This window comes from Melozone crissalis, unplaced genomic scaffold, assembly GCF_028551555.1.
Source record: "Melozone crissalis strain CALT ecotype California unplaced genomic scaffold, PUWL_Pcris_2 ptg000018l_1, whole genome shotgun sequence".
In the NCBI taxonomy this organism is placed as follows: Eukaryota; Metazoa; Chordata; class Aves; order Passeriformes; family Passerellidae; genus Melozone; species Melozone crissalis.
In genome coordinates, this window is record NW_026535796.1 from 6630364 (window position 1) to 6645288 (window position 14925).

Genomic DNA, 14925 nt, shown 5'->3' on the forward strand with positions numbered 1-14925 from the left:
AATTCATAAAGAAGAGGGTGTATAAATAAATAAGGGAAAAGCAAAAGGAGGGAAAATGGAAGAGAGAAAAAAACAATGGGTGGGGCAAAAAAAGTAATTGGGGAAATTAGTTAAGGAGCTGGAAAATAGATTATGGGAAATGAATAAAGAAGAGGGTGCATAAATAAATAAGGGAAAAGCAAAGGGAGGAAAAATGGCGGAGAGAAAAAAAAACGGGGGGAAAAACAAAGGGAGAGAAAAAAACCAGTGGGAAGTGGAAAAAGAAGGAGGGGGAAGCAAGGGGAAGGAAAAAAACAATAGGTAAAATAAAAGAAGGGGAAAACATAAATAATGGTAAAAAATTAATTAAGGGGGAAAATGGAAATGAGTAAGAAGGGCAAAAATGAGTAAAGGGGAAAATAAATAAGGGAGGAAATAAATAGAAAACTAATAGGGAAAAACTAAAATAAAAATAAATTTAGGAAAAATAATAGCAGCTTTTTCTAGCACTTAAAATCCAAATACACAGCCCTGGCACTGTTGCTTTGCTATTTCCATGAATGAACTATTTGTATGGATTCAAGTCAGTATTTAAAGACTGTTCAAAACAGGATTCATTTTTTGTTTAATAATTTATTAATTAATAAATATTAATAATAATAAATAATTAATAATTAATTAATATTTATTAATTAATCTGCAAGTTCCAGGCCTTTTTTTTTTCAAGTACATTGTGCAGGCTACAAGGTCCTATGTGGGCCCACCCCAGAAAGTTGTGTCTTGTGATTTTCAATGCAATCATTGGAGAGAATAATTATATTAGAATCATCCAACACAGAAAAGACTGAACTCAGTCTTGCTTACAGCATCCCAGCCAGGAAGCACCAATTCCCTGGGCTTCCCTGGCAGATGGCCCTGAGGAAGTCACTGTTAGTCCCAAATTTTGTGGCATTCAGCTTAAATCCAAAGAGCCCCAGGTGCAGACGAAGCTGAAGGGACAAAGCCCTGCAGAACCTGTTGGCTCAGCAGCAATGCAGATTCCATAGCTCAGCTCAGAAGTTCCTCTAATGGGAACTTGTGGTGGTTTTTTGTTACTCCAACTCAGCCCTCAGATAGCTAAAAGCCCTGTTCTGCCCCAAGGCTGGCTGATGGCTCCAAAGAAACACTGACATTGTAAAAGAGCTGGGGTTGAGTAAATCCCCCTCAAAAGCCTGACCACAATTGGTTGTCAGCTTCATGCTTCTTCAGCCTCACAACCACACATGCCTTTTCAGCTGGGACAAACTGACACGGGGAAATGCTGCTCCCCGTTTGCTCCATGACTATTTTATGGTTTCATAGGCATTTTAAGATCCTCTCAGTTCTACATGGTAAGCAAACACTCTAACAAATGGTCAAACACAAAATGGCACCTTGATATGACACTGCTATTTGTGAACAGCTGTTTTTCCAGACTGAAAAAGAACCAAACTGACAACAGACTCCGAGAAAGTGATTTATTTCCACTTGTCCTTATGAGTTAAAGACAGCATCTTTTCTTTATAAAACAGTATCATGTACTATTTAGAAAATGATTATACCCTTCTTGTCCAAGTTACACCCAGATATGTCCTCCTGTCTATCATTTAAGGGTAGGTGGGTTGGTTGGTTTCTTTCTTTATGAGCAATCCTCAGAATGTAGCGTCAGAAAACATATATAGGTGAGGATAAAGTTACCAGCAAATGGATAAATGTTCCTGGGTAATTTTACATTAACAGAGGAACTCATCCACCAACTAGTGCTCCATGGGCTCCTCTGCCTTCTCCATGGTTTCTTCAACAGGCGGAACCGGCTTCGAGAGAGGGAAAAGAAATATTTTAGGAAGGCAGAAGACAACACTTGACAAATCAGCTTTATCCCCACTGGAGCACCATGAGTGGTAAATGCAGCTCACAAATTACTGTTATCCAAATTAAGCACAGTTGGTAATTAGGAGACTACAGAGGAGTCTTGCTAAGGGCGTGAGAAACATATGCAACCATTTCTGCTGTAAAAGAGTGAAAACTCATACTTTATCAGAGATGAGGAAAGGAGATGATATTGGAATAGCCTGGCATAAATCCAGTATAAATTGATTTAATAAGCATCTGAGTTACCAGTTAAGATTACACAGTGTTCATAGAGTAACTACATATTTTAAAAATCACCTTCCTAAAACTCTGCAAAAGTAGTAGATCTAAATTTATGTTAAACATAGTAGATCATATCTAATTATTGTCCTTCAACTAAGCGTATTTATTCATATCTGAACCACTCACCTTTCTCTGTGGTCTCTCCTCAAGACCTTCTAGGAATGGTGCTACATCATCATCATCATAGATGGTAAACTCCATGTCCTTGCCCACAATTCCAATTGAAACATTCTGTCAAGCAAAGTGTTGGAAGCAGTGAGAAGCATTCTCCTGCAATTAACTTTGGCTTTACAGCTTTCACTTACAAAAGCTATCACATTTCAAAATCTTTTAAGTAAAGCCATTCAAGAGTTTCAATTTCTTTCATTTTGTTTCCTGTTTAACAACATACACAATTTCTTAAAACCGCCTATTCTTATTTCATTTTGATTTTCAGTATTTTAAGACGTCTAAAAAACATGGTGTGCTAAGAATAAAAAATCACGGAAAATGGTAGATAATTGGATATGCTTACAATTTTCTTCTTCAACAGGTCCTCAATTAATTGTCAAAAGTTTGTGCAGCCTTATGATGCTGGATGCTCTATAAACTGTTGGTGCAATACCTTCACTCACTGCCCAGGTAAATTACTTACTGTGCTTACCATGCAAAGCTGGGATTGTACAGCTGCAGGTAATGCATCTGAAACACTGATCAAAGCTTAAGATAGAGTGAAGCCACCAGGGAAACCATGCCTTATTTAGTGAAAGCATCGTTTTTGTGAAGAAACTTAAATCTGAGATCAACACAGAACAGTAGATAAACTAGTGACATGAAATGAAGATATTATCTACCAGTGTTCAGCTTCCAAGCTTCAGTGCCAGCCATACTTCACAAGAATTTTGTCACAGTTACTTCCAAGTAACAATGGCAAAGGAGACCTAGACCTCACCTTGGTGGTCAGATCCTGTTCAGCAGGAAGAGTCTCTCTCAGGGCTCGAAGTCCATGTTTAACTAGCTCATTTAGATTACCTTAAAATGGAATCAGAAAGACATTGACAAACTTTATGGTGTTACCTCTACACACTCATTGCCCTTCTTCCTAATCCTAGCTGACAACTCCAAAATCAGCTTAGGTCAACTTGACTCCTAGACTTCCTCTCCTTTCTGAGCAAAGCTGGTTAAAAAAGTTTTCCTTGAGAAACCAGCCTTCCCCTAGATCTGAGGTCTAGCACATCCATTTTTGACCCCTGCCTTATTTCATGTTTTTTTCCCCCAAGCAGGTATTCAGTGGTTCCTCATCATCATGCCATACAAAAATAAATGCCGAACCTAAATACTTACTCTGACATACCAACCCTGCTCTGCTATGGAAACATTTTCCCTGGGTTAAACAGAGCAGAAACTTTTCATGTTTTTCACAGCTTTTCTGAGCACAGCTTTTCTTTTCATTAGATGTAATAAACATCCACATGAAAATCTCAATCATATTCTCTGAAATTCTGTCTTTGTGCAGATTTACGGTCGTGCCAAACTTGGCTCACAAAATTTATCTTCATCTCACTCAATGCAAAAGGATGGAGTAGCAGCAGAAGGTAAACTGCAGAACTGATGAACACCAGTGGGCAGAGAGAGTTCCATTACTCACAGTCAGTGAACTCAGTCATGTGCCTCTCCAAGTAAGTTCGTGCTGACTGTGAACGAGCACCAATGGACATTGCTTTGCAGTCAAAGTAGTTTGCAGAGGGACAAGTCTGGAAGATGTGAGGACCCATATCCTACAAAGAGAGAAGAAAACCCCCACAGAATGTTAAACAAATATATAAATTCACACCAACTCTACTGCTGGATCATGACATTTTCTAAAGAGTTTTGCTTCATGGTACATCACACCTACAGGTATGCACAGATACATATTTTATATTGCTGATCATATCACTCTTCTTATGCAATTCCTTCCAAACTGTTGTTAAAAAAACCACAACAACAATTAAAAAAAAAACCAAAACCCTATTTTTTCCCACTTTGCTCATCTGCAGCTTTTAAATGGACAGGATGGCTGGCACAAAAAAGTATTTCTTTCTCTGTTCTACAAATTGCACTGCTCAAGTATGCTCCCTACTTCATGGCTTGCAGCAGGTATCTTACACACATTCTGTCTTATCTACAAAAAGTAAAAACTTGCTGTAGACTAGACCACACCATCCAAAATTTCAGGCAATACCATAATTTCTTCCAACCATCATCATGTCAACAATCTTGAGGACAGAGATTCTCTGTGTGCTGCATTAAGCAAAATGTTGTTGCTAAACAAGTGAGAGAGAGGCCAGTGGTGATTTCCACATCCATTTTCTTACTGGAAGTTTTAAAAATAATAGTTTGTAAGCATCCAAAATCAATTGCAAAATATTTACATAAACAAATCTCATCTTTGCACCTTAAAATACTCAGAAAGTGTAGGTAGGATTAACTATTAATTAACACTTCTGAACTATGTTTTAGGGTAAGATACAGAAAAATATTTCCTTATTCAGAAATTTTGATGAGTCTGCCTCTTCCATCTTTCCCTCTCAACATCTATTTGTTGCATAAAGTTCCCTGAGCACATTTTCCTGCAGATCAGTGCAGCCAGAGCAGCTTACTCACATCATAGCCTGCGATGAGCAGTCCCACTCCATAGGGCCTCCTGCCGTAGCGCTGGGTTGGAATCTGGGTTTCTTAACAAAGCTAAGGAAATAACCTCAAAATTATATGATAATCACCCAAGAGTTCTCCTAAACCAAGCAGAGATGGACCAAAATGCATCTTTATGGAATGTTCTCCAAAAGTATACACATGCAGTGTGAACAAAGAAGAATTGTCCAAAAATCTTTTTTCAACTTTTAAGCTGTGACAGATGAAAGTCATTTCATGAAGTGTATAAAAAAAGGATACTGCTTCCAATTAGTGACACTAGGCGAGAAACTGGGAGAGGTCTATCAAACACAAATCTGGAATCCAAACACTCTTGACGCATGAAATTGCTAGGGAGCAAAAATAGAAAAAAAAAAAAATTAAGATTCAAATCAGTGCATAGATCAAAAATACAATGAGGTTTTTTCTCAAGGCTTTGGTAAGGTAAGCATTTTTGTTTCAGCTCTGCTCATTGAGAAAAAGGGTCAAAGGCTTTCCATGATTTCATTTCTACATGACCTATCATTGTTATTGAGAAAGTTGACCACAGGTTTGGTAAAGCACGAACTGGGTATTTCAGCCATACAAATGCAGAGAAAGTAGAAGTTCATGCAGGCAACGGATGGATCCTCTGGAGAAATGGCAAGGTTAAATGGTAACATTGCTTTGTGACACTGCAGCAATTGACACTTATTTCAGAAATCCTTCCCACCCCTTCTCATCAAAGTTGCTAAAAGCAAGCCCCCCTGAAGCCCACACAAACAGCACTGTATGTGTTTAATAACTTTCTCAAATGTGTGTGCACAGAAGCAGCTGCCAGAGGAAAAGAAATGATGCAGTTTCTCAGACTGCTTGGAAACCCTATCACACTGAGGAAACCAGACAGGACTGTTTTACTTGTAACAAAACCAAAGAGCAAAATTTTAAGCCAAACAGATGAGATTTCTGCCAACTAGTTAAAAACTTGCCAGAATTTCATGCTGAGGTCTTTGGCATAATACAACATTAAGCAGCAACTCAAGACTAATCCTTAGCAAAGCAGAAAATGTCATTTGCAATAGTCTGAATGAACTTTCCCTCATTATTGCAGCACTGTGTATGTCAACAAGCAGGGTACTCACCACAAGAGTCTTGCATCGGCAGTGAGTCCAGCAATGGAGATACCAATATGGTTGTCAACATACAGGATTTTTTTCTGATGAGCTGCCAGCTCAGACTGTGCTCTCTATGCATAAAAGGAGAAAGCTATGTAGCAAACTGAACAGTCTGCCAAGCACTGTGGAGAAATCTGCTAACATTTACAGCAAGAACTGAATATGTTCATGAAACAATAAAAAAAAATTTAAATTTATAGACTTGCAACAGGAGACAAGAAAAATCTAATTCCACTTCAGTTCTCTCAGAACAAAAGAAAGAACAGACACTTAGTCAAGTTTTGGGAAAAGAAAGGAATAGATTTATAGGAAAAAAATCTTCTACTCATTTCCTTCACCATTTTGTGAAGATCTGCTTTGCATAGGTACCGGAAGTATTTCAGTCCTCAAGCAAAGGGGATCTGCAATTGCATTTACATTTCATGTCTAAGTACAGACTGCACAAAACTAATCTGCCAAACCAAAACTTTTCCATGAACATTACTGTCCCCACAGATTCCAGAGGTCATAAGTTACCTTGAGGGCCACCAGGACAGCGTGTGTCTTTGACTTCAGCCCCACAGTAGCTGAGCCTTGTTTCACTGCTTCCATGGCATATTCTATCTGATGAATTCGGCCCTGCAAAACCAAGTCAAAGGTTCATCAATCACTCTCTAGTTAATCCTCTGAATCAGTTTCCAATTTTGCATTCTCAGACCTTTGATTCCCCACCACAGTGGGGACACACACTGCACAACAGGTTAAATCAAAAGTGATTCAAAGACAGACAGAACTTCCAGCTGAAGTTGGACACTTAACTTTTAATCAGCTTTGCTGCAGGAATGAGTCTTACACAATTGTTGTGTCTCACCAGCCACTCCCCAATAACTTCTGAACAAGTTATTGGCCAACTGCAGCCAAGTCTGAAACAGGAGTAGAGGTCTCCAAGAAAATGAAGTCCTTAAAAGCTCTGCAGAGGTGGCCAGGAGCTTTAATGTCCATGTAACAGAAGCACTGAGGGTTTTCCCACTTTCAGCACCCCAGCCCATGTCAGACAGCCAATATGGGCACTCCTGTCCTGCAAGCATGGACACCATGGAGCTGCATCCCACCAGCTGGCAGGGAGTGGAACACAGCAGCTGTTATGGTGAATGTGCAAGGGATGAGCTACAGAACACCACCTTTCCATAGGTTTTTGGGAGTTTTTGGCATAAGGTTTTTTATTTAAGTCTACTAGAGAGACCCTAATGTCAAATTTCATCCCCTGCTGTAACTGGAATTTCAATAACATAGGATATTTCCTGCCCAAGAGCAGCACTGAATTGTAGTAACCTGTCCAACATGAATCTGTCAGCTGTCAGGAACAACATGCAAGACTGTAAAAATGTGAAACTACTTAAAATTTTTAAATCTTCTACTTCCTTTTCTTTACTATTTGAAAATATTTAACATATTTGAAAACATTTCCCCAATAAAGTATGATTTGCTCCTGCATTAACAGTGCCAAAAACTCTTATGGCATCACATCACTGCCTCACCTGCAAGACTGGATGGAGCAGCAATTGCAGCATAGTAGCAATTTTAAATGTATTTTTCAGAAAAAATCCAACACTATTAATATTTTCAAGGCAAGTTAAGGAAAACATAAAAATTTGTGCTTTTGATATTTTGGAATATCTGCTAAAAGTCTCAAGAGTTTTAGTTTTAAAAGTAATTTTTAAAGTAACAAATAAGACAAAAAAATTAAAGTTTGTGATATAGAACAGAGAAACACAATCATTAAGAAGGATTAAAACAACTCAAAGGCACTTACACCTATCATGGTATTTACTGAAAAAAGGGAAATATTCAAGGTTGTCTTCATGGAGAATGGAAAGGATAGAACACTCTCTGTTGCACTGTATCTCCATCCCATAGTAGTAGATGATGAAGAATTTCAGTAGCAATACAGACCCACAAACTATTGATACATTAGCTTTATACTAATACAATTTGCTACTTGCATTTTAAATAAATCTCTAGTTTTGCTGAATAAATGAGTCTTATTCCAAGGCTCTGGTTTTCTCTAAGTGTCTTAAAATATCCAGAGTGAGAGAAGAAGCAATATTAAGTACCTCAGCTGACAGTGGCTTTTAAAATTCCAGAATATTTACTTTCAACACAAGCTGTGTAAGTTTCAGAACACATAGTGTATGTTTTCAGTAACAATACAAAGTGTGAAACTGATTCAGAGGTAGTAACATTTCAAATCCAAATCTCACTTGAACTCCCAATTATAAACTAAATCATTTCTTTCCCATATTATCTAGTGGACAGAAGAGAGAAAGACCAGCAACAGCCTAACTTTGGGGAGATTGAAACTGTTTCATGCTTTGTGTACCTTACTTACCAACTTACTGTAGCTCTGTGAATGGATCATAGAGTCACGGAGTGGTTTGTGTTGGAAGGGACCTTTACAAGATCATCCTGCCCAACCACCCAAAGATGACAGCATCTCTTTTGTACCTCACAGGTACATTTAGAAAGCAACTGCCTTAAGCAGCTGGAGGGGACAAGGCCCAGCTAAGCAGCACTCAGGTTCATACACCAGCAGACAGGGATGCGCTGAGTGAGGGCTTTCTGGACACCTACAGTCTACAAAAGGAGACAGGAGCAGCCTGCAGGAAGCTTCAGGCACCTGAGCACAACCTTTGTGACTGTAATACCACTGCTGTGAGGTGGAGAAAATCAAAAAGCAAGTTAAAACCCCAGTGAGCAAGTGTATAAAGGTTTTACCTGCGGGCTCCAAACTGTGACATCATTGTCATACTGGTTGCGAAACTGGAATGAACAAAATAAAACTCATTAGTGTCCTTAATAAGCTAACAGAGCGCTCCTGGAGGAAACCCTGCTTGTTTCCACAGAATCCCAGCACCACAGAATCAATAAGGTTGGAAAGATTTCTGATATATCATGTCCAGTCTATGACTGAACACCATCCTGTTAACTAGGCCGTGGCACTGAGAGCCACATCCACCCTCCCTGAACACCTCCAGGGATGGCGACTCCACCACCTCCCTGGCCAGGCCGTTCCAATGACCATCCTTTCTGTGAACAAGTTCTTACTTTGTTAAATTCCTTTTGTCAAACTGTTAGACGGAAGGGACCTCTAGAAATCACCCAATTCCACCGCCCTGCCACGACAGGATCGCAGGAGCAGTGACACAGGAACACATTCGGGTGGGATTGAATGTGACCAGAGAGAGAGAGACTCCACGATCTCCCTGGGCAGCCCTTCCAGTGCTCTGCCACCCTCAGGGTAAAAAAGTTTTTCCTTATGTTGAGGGGAAACTTCTTTTGTTTCAGTTTGTGGCCACTGCTCCTCATCCTGTCCCTGGGCAGCACTGTAAAGGGTCTGGCACCACGCTCCCAGCCCCATTTGATATATCTGTACGCATTAATGAATCCCCTCTGAGCCTTCTCTCCCGGACTGAGCAGGCCCAGCTGCCGCAGCCTCCTCCCAGCAGAGCTGCTCTAGACCCCTGCAGAGATATCTCCGTGGGTCCTCGCAGGGCCTCGGAGCTCTTTGTCCCGGCCCCGAAGCAGGGCCCGCTCCCCGCTCCCACTCCTTTTCACGCCGGCAGCGAGGCCCAGTCCCGCCCGCGGCCCCGCGTGGCCCGGGAACTGCTTACTCACGGGCCCGCTCCCCGCCGGCCGCTCTCGCGGCTCTCCCTCCCCGGCTGGGCAGGCCGGGCAGGCGGCGGGGGTGCGGTGTCCCGGGCCGTGAGCCCTGTCCCGCCCCGGCGCCCCTCACCATGGTCCTGCGTGCCGGCGGCGGCTCCGGGCGGCTCCGGGCGGCGCGGGCAGCGAGCGCTCCGGGATGGGAGCGGGCAGGCAGCGCCAGCCGCGCCCCGAGTCATCGATGCGTCGCGCCTGCGCGCTGCCGCTGAGGGCGAGGCGGCTCCTGGAACGCCGATTTAAATTACCTAATTTGTTTCGTTATTTTTAGGCTTTCTGATGAATAAAGAAGTTCATTTGGTTCGGAAACGACTTCCTCTCCTCGCCGTTTTTGCGTGGGAACAGGATGTTTAAACATTTTATGAGGCGAGCTGAGCAGCTTTCGGGTGTCCCGGCGCTCGCAGTAAATATTCCCGCAGCTTTCCCCGAGGGCGCTCCCCAATAACTTCCTACGGCAATAAGGGACTCCCCACAGCTCAGCTCCCTTCACTCCGCCCGGGAAACAGAACCACTCGCAGACATTTCCCCTCATTTTGACAAAACCGCCTTAGTTTTGATAGAGGGCTAAACCACGCCAAGGCTCCCCATTGTTCTGTACTTGTACAGCGAGGAACAGCAGGGGCCGGGATTTTAGCGATAAAAAGGCAGGATTGTAAAACTACGTGGTAATAGCTGCGTAAATAACTTTTGGAAGCTGTATGAACTGCTGTAGGTTTATGAAGTAGCAACTTAAGTATTTTCCCGAGTAATCTTTTCCCCTTTATGAGATGGATATAACAAGACATAGCCAAACCGAGCTCAGCAGATGTCCCGCTATTACAAATTTATTCCATGGGAAGGGCTGGGGTCCCGCGGCAGCAGGAAGGGGGCAGCGCTCGCAGTTCCTGTGCTGCACAAGCGCTCCCTATTCCCAGGGCAGCGGCGCAGGAGGATGCCGGAGGCAGGAATAATCTCTAGAACGGGGAAATGCTTACCGTGGCAGGAAGTCATTCACTTCCTTCTGGATGCTCCTTCTTGCCCTTTAGGCTCAGGACGAGACCGCTACAGGCAGGGCTAGAGCCAGAGGGTTGGAGGTGTATTTGTGATTTCACCTCCCTGTGCTGGTGTCGGACCCAGGACATCCCTCTGGCTGTCCTGAGCAGCCCAGACCCCTGCCAGGGGGCTCAGAGGCCCTGGCACACAGCCCAACATGCCTGTGGTTTTCATTATGACCCGTGGAGCAAGTTACCAACCTTAGATGAAGATCTGCAAGCCATGACAAATTAAGTAGAATGATAGTGAATTTATCACAAGGTGAAAAAGTAAATTTTGGGGTTTTTAGAATAGGGATTTGAGGGGCAAGATGGAGGGAACTACGTGTGTCCAGCCTTTCTTCTTCTTCCTGGCCTCCATCTTCTGCTGTGATATTGGCACTTTGAAATTGGTTTAGAATAGAAGCTCACTGTCTAACATAGGTGATAGGTATTGGAAAATAATTGTAAACATTATACACGTAGTTTTCAGTATAAACACATAACACTGCCCTGGGGGCAGGCAGAGTGCCACTGACTGTTGTACTGAGTTGACCTCAGCAGGACAGGAAAAAGAATTTTATAAATTCTATTTATAGAGAAATGAACAACCTTGAGACTGAGAAATGAAGAGCTCTGACTCTTTCTTCAAGTGCCAAGCTGGGAAAAGAGACTTTCTAACTTTTCTTGGGGTCACTCTGACCAGCTAGAAATCCCAACATGCTGGTGCTAAAGAGCACCCAGCTTATTCCTCATCAAAGTATTTGAACTGAGCGTGTATGTGTCGATTCAGAAGGTGAGAAAGGCAAAATCAACAAGGCAAAATCAAAGTTCTTTTTCAGATAACAAAGGCATCACACCAGAAGGGAAATATTTTGCATATATTACAAATTTAATTGCAGAGCAAAGAAGTGAATGACAAGCAGCAATCAATATATTACATTGAGACATCACAATGTAAAAGAGTACAGGAGTGAAAAGTAAAGCTAAAGCTATACTCTCATTTAAGTGAACTACTTATTAAAAAATCTAAGGAGAAAATTATCAGTTTCTCTGGGTCTGCATTGAAGGCACTTGAGACAGTCGTTCATGTTTGGACTCAGGTGTTGATTATTTCCTATCGGTAAAACAGTCTCACTACTGTGAGTTCAGCAGCTTTTCATTAGAAGGCACAAAATGGCCAACAATCTCTTGTTACAAGTTCTTTTAAGACTAAACTATCCAATTAAGAACTGACACCCGGATTATTTTCCCTTTTAACCCAATAACTGATCCCAAAGAGCCCACAATGCGGAATTTCTGCCCAATTACAAAATGCCACCCAAACCCATGAAGAAGGAAGAAGCATGAAGAAGAAACCCAGGATGACACCCTGTGCCCATCTTGCTTCAATCCACAACATACTAAAAATCCCAAAAGCTAAATTTCTCACCTAAGTGATAGACCTACACTACTCTCTATAATCTATTTCACAATTTGTGGATTCCCGTCTATCTTGAAGTCTAGGAAACTTCCTCCATGAATGAGGGTCAAAGTCAGTGCTCCCCCGGGGGCCAGGACACCCCAGAGCAGACAGAGAAATATTCCCAGTGCCCTGGCTTTCCACAGAAAATATTTTCTTCCTTTTATTTTCACAGTTGGCAACCTGGTAACCAGGATGACTTTGGAGCAATGAATACACAAGTTCAGTGCCCAGTAGGGTCCAAATGAAATGTAATGAATGATTAGGAAGGAGAACAAAACAAAGCATTGCTGTGCCCTGTGTAAATCCATGCTGCATCTGACACCGTCAAACATTGGCCATGACTCTTGTTTCCCCCCTTGAAATGATGTGGCACTGGGAAAAGCAGAAAGAAGGATTCAAATTATGGAATAGCTTCATATAAAAGATGACAGTAAGGAGTAGAAGTCCTCAGTGTAAATAGCAGGAAAGGTTTTGAACTCTTGCCAAATCACAGCTGGCACAGAGACGCTGAATAGATTCAATGCTTCTCTCTGTCCTGCAGGGCTGGTACAGGGTGCCATTAAAAGGGGGTACTTCTGGGTCTTGTCACCTGTGCTGTGGAAACCTCTGCATCTGAACACACTGTGGGCTTTTGTTCATGTATTGAAAGATTCACATTGGAGATATTGGACAGATTCACAGACTAAACTGTCCAACCCACCAATGCTGCTGCAGCAACGTTTGAGCTCAGTGCAGCAGTGAAAGCATAGCTAACCTAAACCATGCATATACAGTCTCAAGAGAAACTAATGAGCCTGTTTTATTCTATGCTGTGTTTCCAGCAGAGTTATAAACAGCATCTGACATCTGAGCGATGACAGGCATTGCTCTGCAGAGATTAATGTACAGCAACTGAAAGGCAAGGCCATTATGCCTCTGCTTCTGCTGATTCATGAGAGGAAACAACATTCCTGTAAGTCTCTTTTTGGGATACCACTCACCATCAGCCCACATTAACCCCTGTGTGCTATGCTCCTGTAGTTAAAGGGAGTATTTTGGCAAAAGATTGGCTCCTCTGAGGTCAGTGGTGACACTCTGGGAGCACTCCCAGGGGCTGCACGCTGTGCTGCTTAGGCACAGCAGACTACCAAAGGAGGAGGAAGAAAACTGCTGTGCCAGTAAGAGACAGACTGAATGAAGGCAGTGCCTCCATCCCCCTGGAGAGGGGGAAGGATAGATCCCAGAGAGATCGCAGAGCCACTCCTGTCCGATGGACAAGTGGTTGCCCACAAATAGCAGTGCTGTCATAATGTGCTCAGACTGAGCCTTTTGACTAAGTTATTTTGAGAACTGTCTTACTGCCTTGACAATGTGAACAATCCATATTTGGATTTAATACAGGTAAGAGATTTGCTTCATTAATAGATATATGTTAACAAGACCACTTAATTAGAAGCCTTGGTGTATGACATATGTAGTATTTCATGACATTTTCATCAAGTAGCTTAAGGCTAAAAATAAAAATTTGACAGCAGCTATAAATGTACATACTTGTCTTTAGAATAATTTAAAGACAATCTTAGAAGTTCTTACAAAGAAAAATAAATCTATAATTTTGTATTAATACTGTAAATAGGAAAAAATAACCTCTCTATATAAATTATGCCAGATTTCTTTCCAATTTTTTTGCTGGCACATTAGTAGAGATACAGACATTTCAGTCTCTACGACAAACTTGCCTTCATGTTGCCAGAGGCTTTTTTTACCATTTTTAAACTACTGACCAATTTAAACTGACCAATTTAAATCACTGGAACATCTTGTCACAAAAGATGTTAACTACGCACATTTTAAAGTCCACTCCTTACTTTTTTTAATCCCTAGCTTTTGTGGGCTGACGTCAGTTGACCTTTCAGGACAGGCCTACAGGGCAACTAACCTTGCTTGATCATCAAAGCTGGCTAGGAAAGACCAGGCAATGCTCAAAGCAGGCTTAAATAATCCCTGTGGAAAGAGAGCTGCAGGAAAGGGTCTGGCTCTTTCTGTCCAGTTCTGGAACAAACAAGGGCACAAGGTTCCACACAGCAGAGCTGTTGTAGCATATCCTGCTCAGGGAAATAGTTTTTATTTGTTGGTTCTTGTTTGAATAGACCAAAAATATATAGAGAGATAAATTTAGATGGGCATTATTGCTGGTTATTTCTGGGACCTGAAATTTATTTCTTCACTCTGAGTGAGGAAGAATTTCTGTATAATAAGCTTTTGTTTTATAAGAAAAATGTATTTTGAGCTGTAAATTGCTTGATAGCCCAGAAATTATGATTTAAACCACATACATACCATTGTCTGAGTCATCAAAATACAACTGAAGAATTATCATAATTTATGGAGCATTATGAAAGATATTGTTGCAGTTATCAGAAAGTCTGCTAAGCTTTTCATTTCAATGAAAAAGGATGGCAGTTACTAAGTTTCTGTGGATAAGAGATCCATTTCAGTGAGCATAGAGCTGCATAAGCTCTTTCAAATATATTAACTGCTCTCTTGATTCATATTGTTGGAACTATTTTTAAGTATATCTGAATCAAAACCAAAGCATCATCAAACCTTCAGCAGCAGATATATAACAATTTTGAGACAGAATGGTGAACAGATTCACTAATAAACACTATCTCAGTTAGGTTCAAAACTTCTCCCTATGAAAGAATCATCACAGATAGGAAATAACAGCATGGCACAGAAATGAAGCCATGAGACCACTAATGGATCCCATTTCCTTACCACCAACATTGTTGTCATATTAAATTAATGAGTAGAC

The 14925-nt window shown here is 41.4% G+C and overlaps 1 protein-coding gene across 1 annotated transcript; it reads right to left on the reverse strand.

Moving 5' to 3' along the window:
- Positions 1-1461: 1461 nt before the first annotated feature.
- PSMA1 (proteasome 20S subunit alpha 1) lies at positions 1462-9823 on the reverse strand. Its single transcript, XM_054275653.1, has 10 exons — positions 9730-9823; positions 8712-8756; positions 6474-6575; positions 5925-6028; positions 5065-5153; positions 4777-4847; positions 3779-3908; positions 3083-3162; positions 2278-2382; positions 1462-1811 (listed from the first exon to the last, which is right to left on the reverse strand). The coding sequence occupies exons 1-10, from the start codon at positions 9730-9732 to the stop codon at positions 1755-1757; spliced, it is 786 nt and encodes a 261-aa protein (XP_054131628.1). The 5' UTR covers positions 9733-9823; the 3' UTR covers positions 1462-1754.
- Positions 9824-14925: the final 5102 nt, after the last annotated feature.

Excerpts from the sequence above, each read along its gene's own strand:
- PSMA1 (XM_054275653.1), bottom strand. Across the intron at positions 4,848-5,064 it reads AGTGTCACTAATTGGAAGCA|AAACCCAGATTCCAACCCAG; the intron begins GTATCCTTTTTT and ends AGCTTTGTTAAG. Across the intron at positions 2,383-3,082 it reads AACAGGATCTGACCACCAAG|AATGTTTCAATTGGAATTGT; the intron begins GTGAGGTCTAGG and ends TTTGCTTGACAG.